Below are 19108 nucleotides of genomic sequence, written 5' to 3'. Positions count from 1 at the left end.
ATATCTCAGAAGAAAATCTAGTAGCATGACTGCATATGGCTAAAGAATAGAAACATGGTGTTGTGCTTCAAAGCCCTTTTGGAACTTTCCATCCCAGGACACACTAGTGTCATCACACAACCATATATAATGCTCCGCATGACCTCAAGATGAGACTGGTGGTGTCATCGTGAAATCAATCATTCATTACCAAAGCAAAGGTTGATTTTGATAACGTGGCATGAAGAGTCAACAGTTTTAAAAAATATCACGTATCTTGTATCCTTAATTGAGCTGAATCATCTGACTGCGCTGCGTACAGGGCAACTTTGGCCACGACACACCCAGCTTGTAATGAGCATCGGGTCAAAGTAACTCCTCCAGCAGAGGAAACACTCTGCTCTAACCTTACAGTCTGTGTCAGGTTTTCACGACTCAACCTCTTCACATGACACCAGTGAAATATTTCACCTCCACCACCTCCACTAGCATCCAAATGAAACTGCCGTGGGCAGTTAACCAGAAGACCAACACCCTGACCATCTTTCTTCAATCATGCACTTTATCTTTTCGTGTTGCAGTACAAATGTTTCATAATTTCCGTTTATTAATTTGTAAACACAGGTTTCTGTACCAAGCGCATGGTGAGAGTGGAGAGTGAGGGTAGTGTGGGGTCTGATTTATTCACTCACGTACAGCTCATTGCGCTAGCATATAGTACAAAAGGTTTCATACATTAAAAACTTTTCAGATATCAGCAATCCTGGCAAACCCTGTATGGTCATCTTAAAAGGTGCAAAAATCAGTAATTAATGAGATCTTTCTCAAACAGCAAGGGCTGCGTATCCTCTCCTCGCTTTTCCGGAATCGTGATGCTTATTACTGACAGAATAACCAAAACACTTGCCATTACTTGTAAAGCGTTTTTCTTTGTGTGTCTAATGTGATACACAAGGTTCATCCAGCATCAAAAAAGGTGCAGTGTAAACATGTCTTTTATTTTGACATCCGCTTCAAACGTTCCACCTCATTCTAGTATTCTTCTTTGATGGTGGTGGGTAGCGTGTCCGTCAGCAAGCTGTTGCCGGTGCTGGTGACCATAGCCATGTTGCCGTGGACGTCGACCGTGGGCGGGGTGGCAGTGGTGGTGGAGGCCTGCTGCGACTGTTGCATCTTCTTCCTGTTCATCTTCCTCTCCTTGGCACGTCTGTTCTGGAACCAGATCTTTACCTACAGGACAGACAACAATAAAATCGGTAGGAATGGAAGTGGAAGACATGCTCCTTGACGAGGAGCTGTAGAAGCCACCTTAAGAGATTGAACTTGGGCTTGGACTAATGGACTAACAGTGCCAGTATCCCAGGACTAGTTTTAGTTCATGTCTGGTTCGTTTTTTTTTTACAGCAGTGGCTCTTGCATCCAAATGCAGTGTTGGTTAATTGTAGAATTGATATTACTAACTGACCATTTTGCCATCACACCTGGCTCCTGGATAATGAGACTGGGAAAAACCTAGAGGACTCTGACCTTGAAAAAATATCAGGATTGTATTTGGATCTGAGGACCAAAAGAAAAACTTGGGAATTAGGGTTCTAATAATGTTCCTAAATAGATGTTTTGTCTGAATCACCTAATATTTCCATTCTATCAGGACAACTACAGATACAGATACAGATGATTAAGGCTGCGATTAAGGTACAACAGCTGACATCTTGGCCTTATTAAATGTCATATGAGACAATGCTAACCCTGTTAATTGAGGCCCTCCCCTGTCTACGATCCCTTTTTATGACTGGTCAGCGCTCGCCCACCTGCCGCTCTGATAGGTTAAGGGCCACGGCAAGCTCCGCCTTTCTCCTGATGGTGATGTAGCGACTGAAATGGAACTCTTTCTCCAGCTCCAGCCGCTGGTGGTCAGTGTACACCACCCGGTACTTGTCCTTTGTCCTGGTCTTCCCGCCTGCAGCAATCAAAACAAAGCTGAATGGATTTTTTTAACCTGTCTGGGAAATTTGTTTTTTTTTTCGGGGGGGGGGGGGGGGGGTGTATTTGTGGTAGCCTGTAATGGATGATAGCTCGAAGAATAGAAATACATGCTTTGTACGTCAGAGGTTGATCTGGGAAAATGGTAGTGTGAGTTACAGGTTAACTCAAATACAGCCCTTATTTATCTGTTTATTTAATGTCTTAAAGTAGGCAACTCCATAAGATCTTCAGTCATAACATTATTGTATATGCCAACCCACAATAAACTATCACTTCCTCGTGATTAATAACCAAGGCTGTCACCTTGCCTGTTTTTACTATTTGCATGTAACACAGATGAATCATAAGACACATATAATAACATCAGAACTGTAAACATATAAGTATATTGATAATGATTGTAAAATTGTTCACATTACAAATCAGCTCATTAGTTTTAGGGCACTGGAACACCAGTCAAAAGGGCAACTAAAGGACAGGTTTCCCATCATACAATATTTCCTGTTCAAGATATCCAAAAATGTCCAACATTTATGATATTTGTGCTATTTAATGATCATTGTAAGATCTTCATAAATTTGATTCATGCTTTTAATGACATGCACTTGACATGCACTGTCCCTAAACCAAGTAGAATGTGTTTATGTCTTGGTCATTAACATATGATAAATTTCGCTGGTTCACATTTTCAACGCTGTAGCTCATAAAAGGATAACCGTTCAGTCACAAACATTCACATGAAAATTAGTGCAGCATGCACAGTAGTGGGAGCCTTCGGAGGTAAGTGGACAACTTGTTGATCAATAGTACTTGATACTCCTCCAAATGCTAAAATGACTCTAGATTATGATCAAATTTCATCTCATTTTAGATTATCTTAACACTACAATGACTTTGGAAAAGGGAAACAGGACCACGAGTTGTTTGCAATATGAAAAACAGACAAAAACAAAATATATACACCCAGCAGTGAAGCGGAACAGTCAGTAATGTAACTGATCCTTCATGTTTCCTGGCCAGATGCTGATTTCATATATTGACATATGATCAAGCGTTTCTTGGTAGATATGACATGGTATTACTGGCATGTCGACTTGATCAGAAGAAATGAAGTTCTCACACACACACACCTGCACTAATCTAGCACACATACTCACTGACATGAACACACTCACATTACATTTTATTCGAATAAGTATTTTTTTCGGAACACTTGTTACTAACTGTAAGATGCAATAATGCTCCAAAAACATCACTTATAATTTTGTAATGGCAGCCTAGTATTCACTGTAAAGCTCCCAACTGCTCAGAGTTTGTTGTAGATATTCTCTTTCTCTCTTTCTCTTGCACACACAGTCTCTCTCTCTCTCTCTCTCTCTCTCTCTCTCTCTCTCTCTCTCTCTCTCTCTCTCTCTCTCTCTCTCTCTCTCTCTCTCTCTCTCTCTCTCTGGCACACATGCACCCCTGTCAGGCTTATCAGTTTTTCGTGGGTTCCTCCTAGAGTGGACACAGCAGGGTGCGGCCTGCGTGTCATCAGACAGGCTGGCTTCTGATGTTAGCTTTTCAGAAAATCTTTCACCAGGCGACAGGCTGCTGTACTCAAAAGACGCCTTGTGCTTTGACCCACAGCACAGAAGGATAATGCACTAATGTTGGGCAACACTGTACCACCTTTGGACACCCAATGCGTCCACCATTGCTATATGTATACACACACACACACACACACACACACACACACACATATTAATTTATTTATTTCCATGTGTGTTCATCTTTTGCATGGGAGGAAGCACTGACCACTGACTCACAGCCTCTATGACCATAACTCAACAGTAACCAAACTTTTACACATTATTTGTAAAGTCATTTTAGTCATTTAAATGCCTAAAATTAAATTGGAGAATCTTTATCATTCTCTGGGCGATCCTATGGTTTGCCGATTACTGTTTCTGATTAGAGGCTGTTGCATTTGAATCTCTGGTTAGTGGGTCTGACATGTAGAACTGTCATCAATTTTTAGGATATTTAAATTCTTCATCCAATCTCTGAGCATTAGAACAAATCAAATATCCAGATCGTTCGTTTTACTGCGGTAAAATATTAAGAGTCCTGAAGGAAGACATGCTGTTATTTGGTCTTGTGAATTCTCCTAGCAAGTACAGACCTTCCTGACTAAGACGGTTCAAACTCCCATGAGATAGTAAGTGAAATGAAGCTAGAGCTCGGGTGAGATACGGAGTTAAATGAGGTCCGAGCTCAACGTGAGATAGGACAATGAAGCGGCGTGCTGTTTGGTGAGCACGCACGGGCAGCTTCGCTTGCACTGCCGTACACTCTCGGATCCAAGTGGCCTGGATAATTCTGCAAGGCTTCGTAACAAAGATATGTGGTTTGCAACAACTCTCATTCCTGTGCAGATACAATACAGTCCTGGGACCAAAGTGACCACACAAAAACCCCTGCCGGCTGCACACAGACGTCATTGAAGCTGAGAGTACGAGGTGGCCTAACATAGCGATTAATTGATCGGAACAATTTTGCTTGCAACTCAGTGATGCCTCAGACTTCAGCAGTCAGCACATATTTATATACATGAGACCAGGCTAATGTTACCAGTTTGTACAAAAAACCCCAAACCTTTAGTAGGCTTGTCCCACTGTGCCATTACTGACTCACCGAAACGGTTCTGCTAATATATCAACAGCGGAATGGGGGCCCATTAGCGTAGTCTGTACCTCACGGACAGAAAAATGGTCCTGTCAATAAAATGATAAAATACAGTAGTAAAATCTTACTTGTGAGGGTAATTGGTAACACTGGCTATATGAGTTCTCAAACATACTCAAAAGATAACTCCATAAAGGGTGTTATAAAATAGGCAATATGGATACTTAAGGTCGTAGTGACACACTCCAGTAGCCTCTAATAAATGAATAAATCGCACAAATAAATAGACAAGAACTACTACTTATGGCTGTGAGAGAGTGGTTTATCTTTACCGCGGGCCCAAACTTTAATTTAGAAACTAGGCATGTAGTGTTTCTGCTCTCTTCATCTGCGAACGCTTCTGTAAAATTCCAGTAAAACGCAATGAGAATATATAACGTCTGTCTTTGCACAGATGTGTGTTTTAACTAAACAGAGAATGGGTTTTATTGCAACTGTAGACTGAGAGGATGCCTTCTGGTGCTATATTGACACATATGCACATAAGACACGATTCTTATCACCTCATAAACTATTAGCCTTCATACAGCACCGATAAGGTTTTTAAAATCCATCAGTTATGGTAAATTACACGCTACCTGGATCCCCTAGTAGCACGGATCAGGCCTGTCCCCGTATTTTAATACCTTTAGGCCTAGTCTATTCGTTTTAGCAGTAGTAAATTAGTCAAATAAATTAAGGTTTTATTTAATTAGAGTGAACAACAAATTTCGATGTTTTAATCACAAGCAGTAGGATATCCAATACTGTACGTTAAAATAAATTCTGTGATTTAGGTACATAAATTATAAATATTAAACATAATAAATTATGTTACACTAACCTGAGTTTGCAAGTGGGACGTTGCGTCGCATCCACTCGGAATGGTCCCTTTCGGAAATGGGAGAAAGATGATCACCCGCGGGACCAGTTGCGGTCGGCACATTCCTTTGCTCCGGCGGAGGAATGAGATTGCCATTCGCTGAATTCGCCGGCCCAAGACTGGGGAAAGAATGACCGGACCCGGGGCCGTACAGTGACCACTCTTCATGTGCTGGCGCGTAAACGGGATTCCACGCGGCTCCGGTTTGGGACGCGTGATGGTCGTTACCTATACTTGGAACGTGGTGATAACCTGAGAAGTCCGTGTACGGGGGCGAGGGATACACATTCTGATGGTTGAAACTTAGGTTCATATGTCTCACGGGATTTCCATACATACTGCTGTCCCTCTCCAACAGGTAACTCACGGACATCTTCCCAAGCGCGTTACCTGTCGCATAATGCCCGAGCCCGCTGTCACTGCCACTGGCGAGTTTTCGTTTAACTCAACCTCACCTTCCTGGCAAGCCCTACCTGTCGGCGACACAGGGCTGACGTTGTGTTTGTTAAGTACGGGGGTAGTTCCAGTGTGACGCACGGTTTTACAACCCTGGGACGGGGACGGACACCTCGTGTGCTTCCACATGGAGTGCTTTGTGGCAGGGGGTTTTATTGGTGGTGTATTATACGAGAGGACAATGAACAAAGATCACGAAAAATGAAACCAGAAGCGCGTGAGTGGGGTTTTTTTTTTTGGTCAACGTATGGCTTGCCAGCCCTGGGCCTTGTCCAATAAGGTATATAAGGTAGTTGACATTTGTATCAGTCCACGTCTTTGACCTAAGTTCCACCAACGTGATATCTAGGTAAATTTATTGGAGGGAGAGAGAGAGAGAGAGAGAGAGAGAGAGAGAGACTGCTAGTCCCTAAGTGTGTCCTCCTTTTGTCCTTCAATACTAGCACTTCAAAGCCTCTTCTCGATATGTCGGCTGGATGACAGAGTCGAGGGAGGGCCCGGCCATGTCACATTCTTCGTGACGCCAGTTATTTACATCGGAAAGCGCGCGTGCATATCAAAGACAGCGAACTGCAGACATCAAAGGCGCCCTAATAAAATTCTACAAATTGTGATGGTGGGTGTTTGCACACGGGAATACTAAAAAAAACGACTGTATGTAAATGCTCTTTTCGCGGGACCCCCCCCCCCCCCTCCCGGGGACCAGATTTGTTCGCATCTGCTGAAGAAGCAATAACAGGCCGTTGCCCAGAAATAAAAAAGAATAGGTCACACAGACAGGGCTAACGACTTATTTTTAGTTTTGGTCTTGTTTTGATTCAAGTTAATGGCAATTTTACACTAGGAGCCCAATTTTATCTCCAAACCTCCAGAGAATGGCAAAACTGATTCACTTTAGTGTCAAAGACATTGACACTACAGATGACGTTCACATGCTAGCGGCATTCGTCTGTATTCCTGTGTGTGTGTCTTATTGGACTCATTGTATTTAGACATCATTTATTTCATAAGATCTAAAGAAGTACTCCACAAGACAGTAGTGCTATTTGCATTAACCAGTTGTGGTTATTAACCTCACTTTAACCACAAGTGGGCAGTAGAGACCTATTTTAAGTGAAAAAAGGCTCGCGTTACCAATATAAATCAACATTACTTACATTTAAAAAAATGATACGACTGGTGGTAAACACAAAACTGTATGTTTCTTTTAATTGGTTGTTATTGTTGTTATTTAGTGTATTTCATTTCCTAAATGAAGTATCTTTCAAAAGAAACGCAGTGGATTATTATTCATAGAGAGTGAACTGGCCAAACAGGGAGGGATAGAAGAGTTAGAAACCGAGGAAAACCGTATCGACAGGCAGAAATGGAACATTCTTGTGGAAAACACTGACATGTGAGAAAAACATTACTTAAGAGCTCCTCGCCTTTCGCTCCCCGCTCTGTGCTTTTAAAAGAAGACGCGGAAATGAGCGTCTGCCATCTGAGTGTTTTTTCTCTCTCGTGTCCAGGTGGAGGGAACAGACTCCAGCTCTGCTGCCATTGTGCCATATTTCTAAGAGTTACGCATTGCCTTAGAAATTGATTGAACTACTGTTTGTATGGGTCACTTTTTCCACATTTATTTTTGTCTGTTTATGGCATCAGCAGCACAGTGGTCGGTGCACCAAGCTCCACACCAGCATGCAGAGGGCTAAACAGGTTTAAACCACAGGCAAAGTCTGTGAGTGTGAGTAAGGTGACCGTCCTCCTCCTTCTGTTCACACTGGCCCTTTGAGTGGGTGCTTACACACCCACCAGTGGGGTCGGTTTAAGGAGGATGGTTCTTTCTCTGTCTCTCTCCACGTGCAGTTTGTGAGTGTGTGTTAAGTATGGATAGATAGGTGTGCATATGTGGCACACACACACACACACACACACACATTCACTGCCCTCCCGTACCCAGTGGCTGCCATCTCAGCCTGCCCAACCAGCCTATCTGTGTCAGTGGTTTCTGACCACTGCAGAAATAATGAATTTCACTGCAAAAAAAAAAAAAAAAAAAAAGGTGGTGGGGGGGGGGGGCAGAGAGGACTGGATAGATTTTTCCATTCCGTCTTTGCTGGAGCTTGAATAAGTTATTTTATACGACTTCAATTACAGGAATAATAGTTTGTTGATTTCTGTCTAAAATGGAATGGATTTACCTGAACGTGCTCCATCAGCTGTAGTGATGCTCAGCCGTCTACGTGGCAGCAGTACAGGGGTACGGTTTCGTGCCATGTGTATTTTAGACGTCTTCTTATGTGATCCAAACCGCAAAAGCTTTAAAAAAAGGATCTTATGGAACAGTAGTCAGACCTCATAAAGAAATATATTCCCCTCCCTCACCCAGTAAATGTGCACTGAGAGATTGTGTCATCTCAGGAGTGTTCACCGACACCCTCCAGGATTGCATTATCAGGGGGTTCCAGAATGTAAAGTGTTCAGTGCTTTGCCTAGGAGCCTTAAGCAAGAGCACAGTGAGTTGGTTCTTCTCCGGTTTCTGCGTGTGTCAGCGCGTTTGCTGCGGCTCTCCAAGAGCAGTCTGATCACACTGGGCAGAACCAAGGCTGCGCTTGAAGCAACTGCTGATGTGGAAACATGACCAGAATCTCCTCCAAAGCTGGACCGCACCAAAACCAACAAAAAACAACTAAAACGCCATGCTCACGGGCTTGCGCACAGATGTTCTCACTTTGTGCTACACACTCCTGTATACATGCATTTGTGTGTGTATACTACATGTACACACACACACACACACACACACACACACAAACACACACCCTTCTGCCCACTAGCCCACTTAACTGATCTCACAGCAATTAGCATCTGGCTAATGAAGGCAGACTGAGATAAGGAGGAGGAGAACAGACCACTCTGAAAGTCACTTACACACGAAAGCACCTCCAAGCATCAGAAACACAGAGGCCACAGACAACACGCATCTCACTAATGAGACTTTTCAGGTTTCCCCACTTTACAGAGCCAGAGTGGAGCCCTGATCGTGGATCAGCGAGGAGGGGCCTGAGTAAACACACGCAATGATCCACCATCAGATGGGCCCTGTCCTACAGGCAGCGGTTATGCAGAGATGACAGTGAGCGTTGCAGAGGTCACAGAGGTCACAGTGCATTTCCTGTGTCTGCCGCCCCTCTCACAGGCTCCCTGTTTTTCCATGTTTGTCAGACCTTTGTTGATAAGTTCTATCTGTGCCTTGGAAAAGCTAAACAAATGTGCAGTCGGCTGGTAATGGGTCATGAAAAAGGAGTGTGCGCGTTCATGTGTATGTACGCGTGTGTGTGTGTTTGTGCCGTGCTTCTTGGGCTCATAAAGATTAAAAATCTAACTCATTATATCTTTGACCATCTGCATTCATAACTCGTTGAGTCAGTTTAATCTAACATATATCCACCCATCCTTATGCACATTCTTTATAATCACAGAACACACACACACACACACTTCTTTTGTCCCTGAAAGAGACAGAGGCACATAGCAAACTAATAACACACAACGCTGATGTTTTTGTTAACATTCCACAGTCCGAATTCCACAGATGAGCCCTCTCCAGTTGTCCTCTGGCTCGGGGGCTTGAGTGGTGCATTGTGTCACAGTCACAAAGACAGTGGCTCCTGAGCTGAGTTGTGTGTAGTGTGTTGTGTGGTGTTAAGTAGCTGGGGGAAATGTGTGGTCCTTCATGTCCGTGTGCACGAAGGTCCTTTCTGCCCAGTTGTCGGGGCATGACGAGGAGTGTTAAACCAAACTGCCCCATTCTGCTCAGCACTCAACGCCATTGGCTCAAGCCCCTGGAACCTTCCTACAAAATCACGCTAAATGTTTTGGTTGCAGTACACAAAAAGAGCTGAGTCTGATGAAAGGGTTAAAATGAAAGGGTTAAACCAGCACAGAGATCCAGGGAGTATGTTTATGAAGTGTGTCTGCCATGTTCTGCTGGACATTACAACAACCTTCCCTCATTACTGTGTGTTAGTCCCAGCCCTCACATTCACTCACACAATTAGAAGAATATGCTTGCCAACTCTTACACACACACACACACACACACACACACACACACACACACACACACACACACACACACACACACACACACTTTTTCTTTTTCTTTCTTTCTTTTCTTTCTTTCTTTCTTTCTCTCTGTTTTTGTCTCTCCAATAAAGAGAGAACTCCTTACTCAGCTCCTGGAACTTGTTATGAATTTTCAAGCCACTCTGCTGACTTCCTGGGAATGGGGGGCGGGAGACAGGAGGAGAGCCAAGAGAGAAAACAGATCATAGTAACGCAGAACGACATGTAATTATACAGTAATAATATGTAAATATTCAGTATCTACCTGAAACAATTGCAAAATGATACTTAATAAATGATTAAAAAAAAGAAATCTAACTTTTTTTTCCTCAATAGTTGACATCAGATACTGCAAGCTTAAGAAGTAACAGATTAGTTATTTAACAGATAAGCAATAAAGATCAGAAATCATTAATGGAATATTTGAAAGATACAAATAATATAGCAAGTTTAACTAATTAGATGAACTACCACGATCACTATTTAAGGGCAGCTAAGATATAATTCTTGATTGAACAATGCACCAACCAATTTTTTTCACCTAGCTATGTAACATTCTACAGTAAGTTATTGTACTTAACTACACTAATTAATATAGTACTAAGACCACTAGATCTTCAAATCATCATTTTTCAAATGAGCAAAAGGCTTAGTTATAATGGATCAGAAGTGAAGTAAGATGTAGCCTACTACTTCATGAATCAATGAAGAATAATATTTCTCAAAATAGTTAAAGTAAAACAAAATTAAGATATTTAAAAAAATAATCTTTAAATAAAATAATTATAAGAAATGAAAATGCACTGAATTGCTAAAAAAATAAAAGTGCTACAAGAGTAAAAGTAAAATAAAATTAAAAATGCAAAGCGTGAAGATAAAAGGTAAAAATAAAGAGTAAATAAGAATGAAAGTACTGGTGAACATGAAAAGGACATTGCTAGTGTACACTCTTGGTAATGTCAGTGGTGATTCACAATACAACAGTAGATTAATTAGCCCAGATCACTGATAATGTACCCCCCCTCGCCTTGGGGTTCCCATGGCCACACTTGGCTTTCTTCTGCTCTGCTCCCTGGGCCTGCTGTTCTCCACTGTGTTGCCACTCATTAGTTTTTGTATGCTGCTTTTGTTTCTTTGTTCCTCGAGAATTCTTGTCATGTCATTTTCCAGTACGTCAAGTAATTTGTCAATTAGTTCTATTGTTTTTGTTTGTGTGTGTGTGTGTGTGGACGTCCCTCAATAACGATTCTTTGCTACAACTCCATGCTTCTTATCCCTCCTGCATGTTACAGAAGGCTACTCCTGACTTACGACCCTAACGAGCAGCCTGTGTCGGCCTGTAAGTAGGCCTGTGACCGGAGTACGTTTTAGGTAGGCCTACGATAAAGGCAGAATGCACGAATGCAGGAACCTGCAACTTCTACTGTATTACATATGCTGTGCTTTTATTCTCAGAGGTGTGGATGTACAGATGAATACACCCCATTGAAGATCATTGAAGAATCATGCATGGCTTACTGTTTCTCTCCACACAAAATAATAAAAAAATAAAATTTAAAAAAGTAGATACTTCATTCATAGTTAATATTGTTTGAACCACATATAGTAAAGTGGTAAACTATATCTGAGACATGTTTACTTGCAATAAAGTAGCTTTTGGAAAATAGTATTGCCTACTGAAACATTGTGTCAGTACTGATACTTCATTAGTAGTTACAGATTTTCTCTCTTGCTTAAACATAGTTATTGAACACAGTGATTCTCAGTAATCAAAGTTCATTACGAAACCTTAAACAGTTGTTTAAATATTTTATACAACATTATAAACTGTGATGCCATTCTTTGGTAAGCTCAAGACAGAAAATACATACATTTATGAACCACAGGCAGACGTCCAGCATCAACAAGACAAACATCGGGCATCTCAGTACACTGCAGTACACAGTGCATATGGAAGGATAAATAAAAGAAAGCATTAACATTTTGATTTTTCCCATATGTAATACAGTCAGAGGACAAATTGCTATTGCTGCCTCTTAAAATGAATCAAGCGTTCGTGCATGTGCTTTGAGTTGAAAAGCCACACATGGAGGCATGATTTCTGCACAGAGAATGAACTCACTACATTTGCATTTACATTCATACAGTGAACTTCTAAGCAGCACTGTTGGGCGTGACCACACACAAGGCTGAAAAGTAACTAGAGTAACAGTAACTAAGAAGACTTGTGTTGTTAACCGCTGTACTATAGAAAAGGCAGAAGGAAATTGCCAGAGAATAAGTGGGGAGGGTAGTGGGAGGAGGAATAGAAGCAGGAAAACAAAAAATTAAAATTCATTTAGTGCTTTTTCTTTGTTTAGATTATTTCTACAAGGAATATATTGTATAACAATTCTTATAGCACATTATCCGCTGTCAAATAATGTCCTGATCTTTTTCAACAACTGTATGATCTGTTAATCACAATCGCTTATAACACTCAACACTTTTCTACTATGTAGCCAACCAAGTGATACAGCAGCAGAATGGCTGTTTCCAATCGCTCATGATTTTCCCTTATAGTTAGCTAACTATGCTAGCTTGCTAGAGCTTCAGCTGGCTGTTGCTCTAATATGTACCTATAATTAGGCATATTCTTTTTGATGATTTGAAAAATAGTTTTAAGCTCTAATAGCCTATGCTACTGTATTGTAATTACAGCTTGTTAACTAGCTACAATAATACAGTAGGATAGGCTAAAGAGATATCTAGCTAACCTTAGCTAACGCTAGCTAGCTGAATAAACTAAACAATTAGCGTTAGTTAGTTACTGTAGCTAGTCCTACTGAGTGAAAAGATAATTAACTAGCTAGTTATCTACATTTAGATGGTGAATCTAAATAAGCTAACCAATATAAGTTATCTGGTTTATCTATTATTTTGTTAATTCCACATAAGTCCCTAATACCGTCCCAAGGTCGTTTATCATTCGTGAAGCACAGGTAGGTTAGCTAAGTAGATAGCTAATGAGTTCCTGGCCTCTTTTTCTAGGTCGTTATATATCTTATCAACTAGTTAATTATATAAACATATTGTATGCATGTTAACTACGGAGGGTAAAAGTTTAATCTTCTGAACGCTGATCATTTACATTCGCCTAAAATAATTACTAGCAATATTCCGTTTACTTTAAGATAGCTACTAAGTTAGCTGGCTATCTATAATACTCCCATCATATTTGAAATTGCTGCCGCGGTGTTTGTGTGTTATGTGTGAGTGCGTGTGTGTTGTGTTTAGTTTTGTTTGGTTTTTTGATTGTGTGTGTGCTCATACTCCAGTCCCCTCCCTGCGCTCCAGCTGGCACACCTTCTCTCCTCCTCCCTTTAACTCCCTTCTCGTCCCATCCTCTCTTCCAGAGCCCAGCAGTAACAGTTCTACAGCGCTCATCAAAGCTGGCTGTTTGTCATGTAAGACTCTACCTCCTTCTTACCGTTCCCCCCCTTTTCTCCTCTCGTTTTAAGGCTTGCCAGTATCCCGGGAGGCTTCGCTTCGTTTCCCTGCTACTTGCCATTTCAGTGAAAGAAACACAAACGCAAAGCTGTTGCTGAGGAGACCACTGTGGTTGTGTGTGTGAGCGTGCGCGATTCTGTTGCATGCATGTGCGTGTGTGCCTGGCATTTTTACTGACTTCAGATCTCCTAACTGTCCGGAGTGACAGCCAGTTACGCATATCAACACACCATTCAGGAGCATCAAACATACTGGTACAGTTGTTTTCTTCTGGTGTTCTTAATTTTTTTCTTCCCTCCTTTTCTCTGTTCCTCACTCTGACCTGATTTGCTTTTTTTTTTTTTTTTTTTTGTTATTCTTTGCAAGTAGTTTTAGGTGTTTTGTTTCGATGTGAGCGTTGTAAGTAAGTGGACCCTGTCAGTGGTTGCCTGACTAAATAAACAGATGTGTAGCGCCTCCTCCCCTCTCCGGACGTTGAAGAGGACAGGGTAAAACCATTCCCTCCTTCAGCAGGGAGCAGGAGTGTGACCCAGCCTTCGGCACAGGCAAGCCCAGCACCGGAGTGTGTTCCTCACACGTAACAAGGGCAGCAGCGTGGCAGAGTAAGAGACGAGGCAGGGGCATGCTCAGGCTCTGAGAGGCTGACACGAGAGTCTACGCCGAGGAAGTGAAGGTAAACGCCACTCTCTTCTTTCCCTCTCTCTCTCTCTCTCTCTCTCTCTCTCTGTCACTCTGCCTTTTCCAACCACCCACCGCCTCACACCACTACTCTCCTGCTTCACTCTTATCCGCGTGGAGAGACTGCGGGGGTCTCAGAGGGTGTATGCAGCCAGAACGCTGTTATGAGTGCGCACTGTGCAGGTTGTCGAGCCGTCATCTGCCCAGCGTATTGGCCGTCTGAACATTTTACAGCTGATTGAGCCAGAAGGGGGTGGGGGTGGGGGTGGGGTGTAGTGGGCAGGGGAAACTCAGACAAAACTTGGTTTGGAAGTGAGGAGAACTGTGTTTGAAACATTAATTAGCACATTGCAGTTTTTTAAATGTGTCTGCAACATTGAAGGGTTCTGTATTTCTTTAAGGGGTCAGCATATATCTGCTGTTCCACTTGGTCTGTTATGGTTCTTAGATCTAGCCAGCTGTATTAAGCTGTGCATTCTGTTGTACTACTGAGACCACTCTGGCGTCTTTATATCAAAGCATTTTAAATCTAAACTCTGGTAAAACTATTTTCCACTGCATCGGGCAGCTGGTAGTATTTGTTAGGCAGGTGTTTGTTTGAGTGTGTTAAATGTGTCCTGTGTTATGGGGTTTGATGGAGAGCAAACGTTGTAGGGACGTGCATTGTGCTGTCGGGCTGCGTTTACAGTTGCCCTGTCACAGCAGTGTCTGAGAAATTTAAGATGTTTATTCTCTCACCAAAGGCGCACGTTTGACAAGCAGTTCAGGCTAGTTTGCACTGTGTGTGTGTGTGTGTGTGTGTGAGTGGACTCTATTTTTGTGCTAATAGATGATTGAACAGGTCCTTCCAACTAAAGGGATACTTCAAAAATTCTTTTTCTGTCTTCAGCATGGGTTAACAGGGTAGAGAAGTGCTATGCAGTTTCTGGCATGTCTAACATAACCTTTGATTTAAAGGAATCCTCAGTTCTGCTCCTTATTTTTTAAAGTAATATATTCCGTATTGGAGTCTTCATGCTTTCTCTAGTTGAAACATCAAAGTATCTGGTTCTGATTCACTTCCAAAAGTGGTTCAGCTGACCTATGTGGAACATGGCCATCGAGAGCCGTGACATCTGCACAGATGTCTCACGTCTGAACTGGACTTGGGGGCAGCTGAACGGGACGTCCTGTGCTCTGGCAGCTGCCATCAGAGATTGGCCGTGCCGTGCTTTGGCATGCCGATCACCTGACGCGCTCTGTTCTTGCTGACTACCAAGTCTAAAACCCTGCTCGGAATGCTGAAATTCATGTTTCCCTGTTCAAGCCACAGGTGGGAACAGCGAGGCTCCGAGCACCTCTCGTAACTACGTGAGTGAGAAGGTGTGCTTATTCTGATAGAACATCCTGTGATAGTCGTGGTGGCTCATGTCCGAAAGGAGCTCTGCTAACTCTGCGTCATCAGCTGTTTCCTGCCCCCCCAGCTGTGCTGTATGCCAGGCGGATGGAAATATCTGGTTCATGTTAAGAGTACTCTACCCGTCAGAGAGGCGGGCCGCACTACACACCCCACCATGTGTCTTCTGTCAGCACCATCCAACCTGCTCTCGTATCGCTAAGTTGCATCATGGATCACGATAATCCACGTTCCATGTCCTCACAGGGTTTACAGCCAAAGCCCCTAGTTTAATTTCCCCTGGCATTCCTGATCTGTTCTGTTCCACTCGTTCTGACACTACGTTTTGAGGCGACTCTCTGGAATGCTCTGATACGCTATTCCCAGTGCTGCGGTCACTCTTTATCATACTACTGCAATTATTTCACGACCCAAATGTCAAAGAGGACAAATAACACTGGCAATAACACTGCAGGTCAGAATGAGCCTAAGCACTTTTTTTTTATTTCCTGACCCTGCACTTCAGCATCTGGTCTGCCACAGCTGGGAAGTCACGTATGAGTAATAGAAAACCCTCACTGAAGGGATTCAGGGTGAGTCCACTATGACATGCTTAGCCAATAAAGCCTGTTTACCTGGCCTTGTGTTAGAATCCAGGCAGCTAGCGTTCGAGGCGTTTAGCGTTCCTGTGTATTGCGGAGCGACCCTTCTGATGGTTTCACTGCCGAGCCTCTCCATCATAAATGGTGTGCCGATTCCTCTGTAAGAGAGGAAGACCGGACGTTGAGAGTCCAGCCTTTTTTTTTTCATTGGTCTGAAGCGCTGCGCTGTTTCTCTGCGCCGAGTCCAAATCAAACACAGTCCCCGACAGAGGGGCCTGACAGGAGCGGACAAGCTGAAAGACAATATTATTGGACTTTCTCTAGATATCTGTTTCTGTTTTGACGGGATTGTATGTGCTTTCTTGTGTGAGTCTTTGCATGTCTGTTTGTGTGTGTGTGTCGGGGGGGGTGGGGGGGGGGGGGTGGGGGCTTAAATCTTGGAGATAACAGCAGTGCATAGTCTCTCCAACTCGCACCAGTAATCAAAAGACGAACTCCTGATGACCAAGAATGTGCGCAGTGGAAATTCTGAGTGCGCTCTGTGTTTTTGTTCAGCCCACTTCCAAAAGCGCACACTGAATGGAGGAAAATCTGGACGCTAATATTCAGTGCATTAACATTTACAGCCGTGCTGAGCTGAATTACACGCTGGCACATCCGAGCGTACCTATAGCTCCCCAGAAATGCCTGAGCCAACCTCAGCTTCCTCCTCTCTTTTTTTGTCTTTCCATCCCTCCATTTTTACCACTTTGTTTGTAGAAGTGGAAGAAGGAGATTTAATGCCAGAGCACTAATTGCATTCAGCTGTATTTCTTTCCCTCCCCACCCCCACTCTCTCTCTCTCTCTTTTTTTTTGATGTGTGGGGGTTTGCTGTGGTTCTCACGGGACTGTCTGGGTGCTGGCAAGTGGTAGGCTTTTGGGGGGTGGGGGTGTTGTTTAAAGATGAGAGTTTGTTGTTGGGCTTTTGTTGAGCAGTGCGGTGAGGACGGAACAGAGCTGCAGTGGCTCAGGGCAGAGACGGGCCATCTTTGGCGGGAACAGCACTGTGCCTGGTCATTCATGCTGACTCCAGCCGCCCCTGGTGCTGATCGCTGACCGCGTCGCGTAATGAAGCCGACGATGATGTTAACCTCCACTGTGCAAACCTGCTATTAAAAACGATCAGCATAAAGTAAATAAATAGCACAGCAACTCTGCATCAGGGAACGCTGTCACTTTCCTGGGGTCAGTCCTGGTGATGTTACCATGGAAACTGGCACACTCGTTTTGACACACCACCGTGCAAAGTTCATGGGATTCCTGGAGGCAGCCAGCGCTGTATGAACCAGATGTGACCGACATCTTACGGGTGCAGTTCAGTCTCTGGCCCTCCACTTCCGGTGTCTTCTCCATAGGCAGAACTTTCTGGAATTCCCTGGCAACATCTCTTTGGCGCTGCTTTCCTGCGCAGCAGATGAGTGTAATCATTTTGAGACCAGAGAGGAAACGACTCCAATCTGGAGCCAAAAAGCCTAATACGAGGCTCTAAAATCTGTTATATTATGTATCGTATTATGATCCTATATTATTGGATATTATGCGCTATTAATCGGAAAGCAGACTTCTAGTCGACGATTGAACTCAACCTTTCTTGCGGTTTAATTTCGCATGCGCCCAAACACACTTCATGCCACCGGTCTCGCCCTGATCGCGGGGTACGGGGTGGACATGGGGTCACATCTACAGCCAGGACTCAAGCTCCAGGAGTCTGTCCCTGCGAAGCCTGCTGTGACCACACACGCCATGTAAACACCACAAGGCCTGAGGGCCCCAGAGAGCCGTTTCCCATGACGCACTGTGACACAGGGTCACACTTTGTTTGGTTTAGCCATCTCTGTGGTTGTCTGTAGGAAGCGTCCCGTTTGCTGTATTCATCACAAACTGTGGACGGTTTGGAGAGTCTGATGGGCATCTCTGCGCATTAAAGGGCGAGAGAGCCTGACTTAAGCTGTCTGCCTCAGGCTGTTCCCTCTGGCCTTGAGTCCTAGCCTTGAGTCCTAGCCTTGAGTCCTAGCCTGGAGTCCTAGCCTTGAGCCCTAGCCTTCCCCAGTTCTGGTAGGGTGTCTTGAGTTGTCAATATCTCGAAACAGCACCAGTACAGCGTGGAAATGAGCTGATTTCAGATTGGATTACAAAGCCGTGGAATGTAATTGGTGCTGTGGAAATCTCTGGGCAGGCAGAGATGACAAAACCACGGTCCAACGTTTGTTTGCCAGCTTTGAGTCGTGCATGCAACTCAGTGAAGTGACAGACAGCCATGCCTCTGTCATTTCCTCCCCTCACAGCCTTTAGTCAGTGCATCCTGCAAGCACGGTCCTGGAGGACCGTGTCGAGCTGAGCAGCAGGATGCCACTGGTGCGGGATGCCGGGACGCCGAATCGCTGAAGGGTTGGGCACTGCTAAGAGCATGATGAGCACGGCCCGCATCGTGGAGACCACTGCAAGCTCACAACGCAAGCGCAAACCGTGGTTGAGAGCCTGAAGTCTCACGCAAGTGCGCGGTGCCGACATCCTACCATGTCGGCTGGGGTTATTTTTGTTGTTGACATTGGGGAGATGCAGATGGTGTGTGGTGTGCTCTGTCAGTGTCTAAACACCGACTCCAATGGGAAAGCATGACTGGCCACTACAAGCCCTTATTCAGGCTTTGTGGTTTTTTCTCTGTGTTTTTCAACATGAGTTAAAAATGTGTCTGGGCTCTTAGTGTGTCCACAATTGTATGCCAATGAGTTTTTTTTTTCTGGAAGGGGTTCTTGTTTATTTGTTTGTTTGTTTGTTTGTTTCCCAGAAGTTTCCTC

The 19108-nt window shown here is 43.7% G+C and overlaps 2 protein-coding genes across 5 annotated transcripts in view; one reads left to right on the top strand and one right to left on the bottom strand.

The window, feature by feature from the left end:
* Positions 1–254: 254 nt before the first annotated feature.
* Positions 255–6213, bottom strand: cdx1a (caudal type homeobox 1a). The gene is made up of 3 exons (XM_027007157.2): positions 5519–6213; positions 1791–1939; positions 255–1209 (listed from the first exon to the last, which is right to left on the bottom strand). The coding sequence occupies exons 1-3, from the start codon at positions 5928–5930 to the stop codon at positions 1012–1014; spliced, it is 759 nt and encodes a 252-aa protein (XP_026862958.1). The 5' UTR covers positions 5931–6213; the 3' UTR covers positions 255–1011.
* Positions 6214–13666: 7453 nt separating this feature from the next.
* Positions 13667–19108, top strand: part of pdgfrb (platelet-derived growth factor receptor, beta polypeptide) — a 28895-nt gene continuing 23453 nt past the window's right edge. The window contains exons 1-2 of one of the 4 annotated variants that reach the window (XM_081712963.1): positions 13667–13869; positions 14129–14288. The gene's annotated coding sequence lies outside the window, so the exon portion shown is untranslated. Of the gene's footprint in view, positions 13870–14004; positions 14289–19108 lie in introns of those variants that run through there. The other 3 variants (XM_081712966.1, XM_081712962.1, XM_081712964.1) reach the window with 3 other exon arrangements.

The sequence above is a fragment of the Electrophorus electricus genome, chromosome 4 (genome assembly GCF_041902795.1).
Source record: "Electrophorus electricus isolate QZ-2024a chromosome 4, ASM4190279v1, whole genome shotgun sequence".
Classification (NCBI taxonomy): domain Eukaryota; kingdom Metazoa; phylum Chordata; class Actinopteri; order Gymnotiformes; family Gymnotidae; genus Electrophorus; species Electrophorus electricus.
This window is presented reverse-complemented; position numbering and strand designations above follow the sequence as displayed.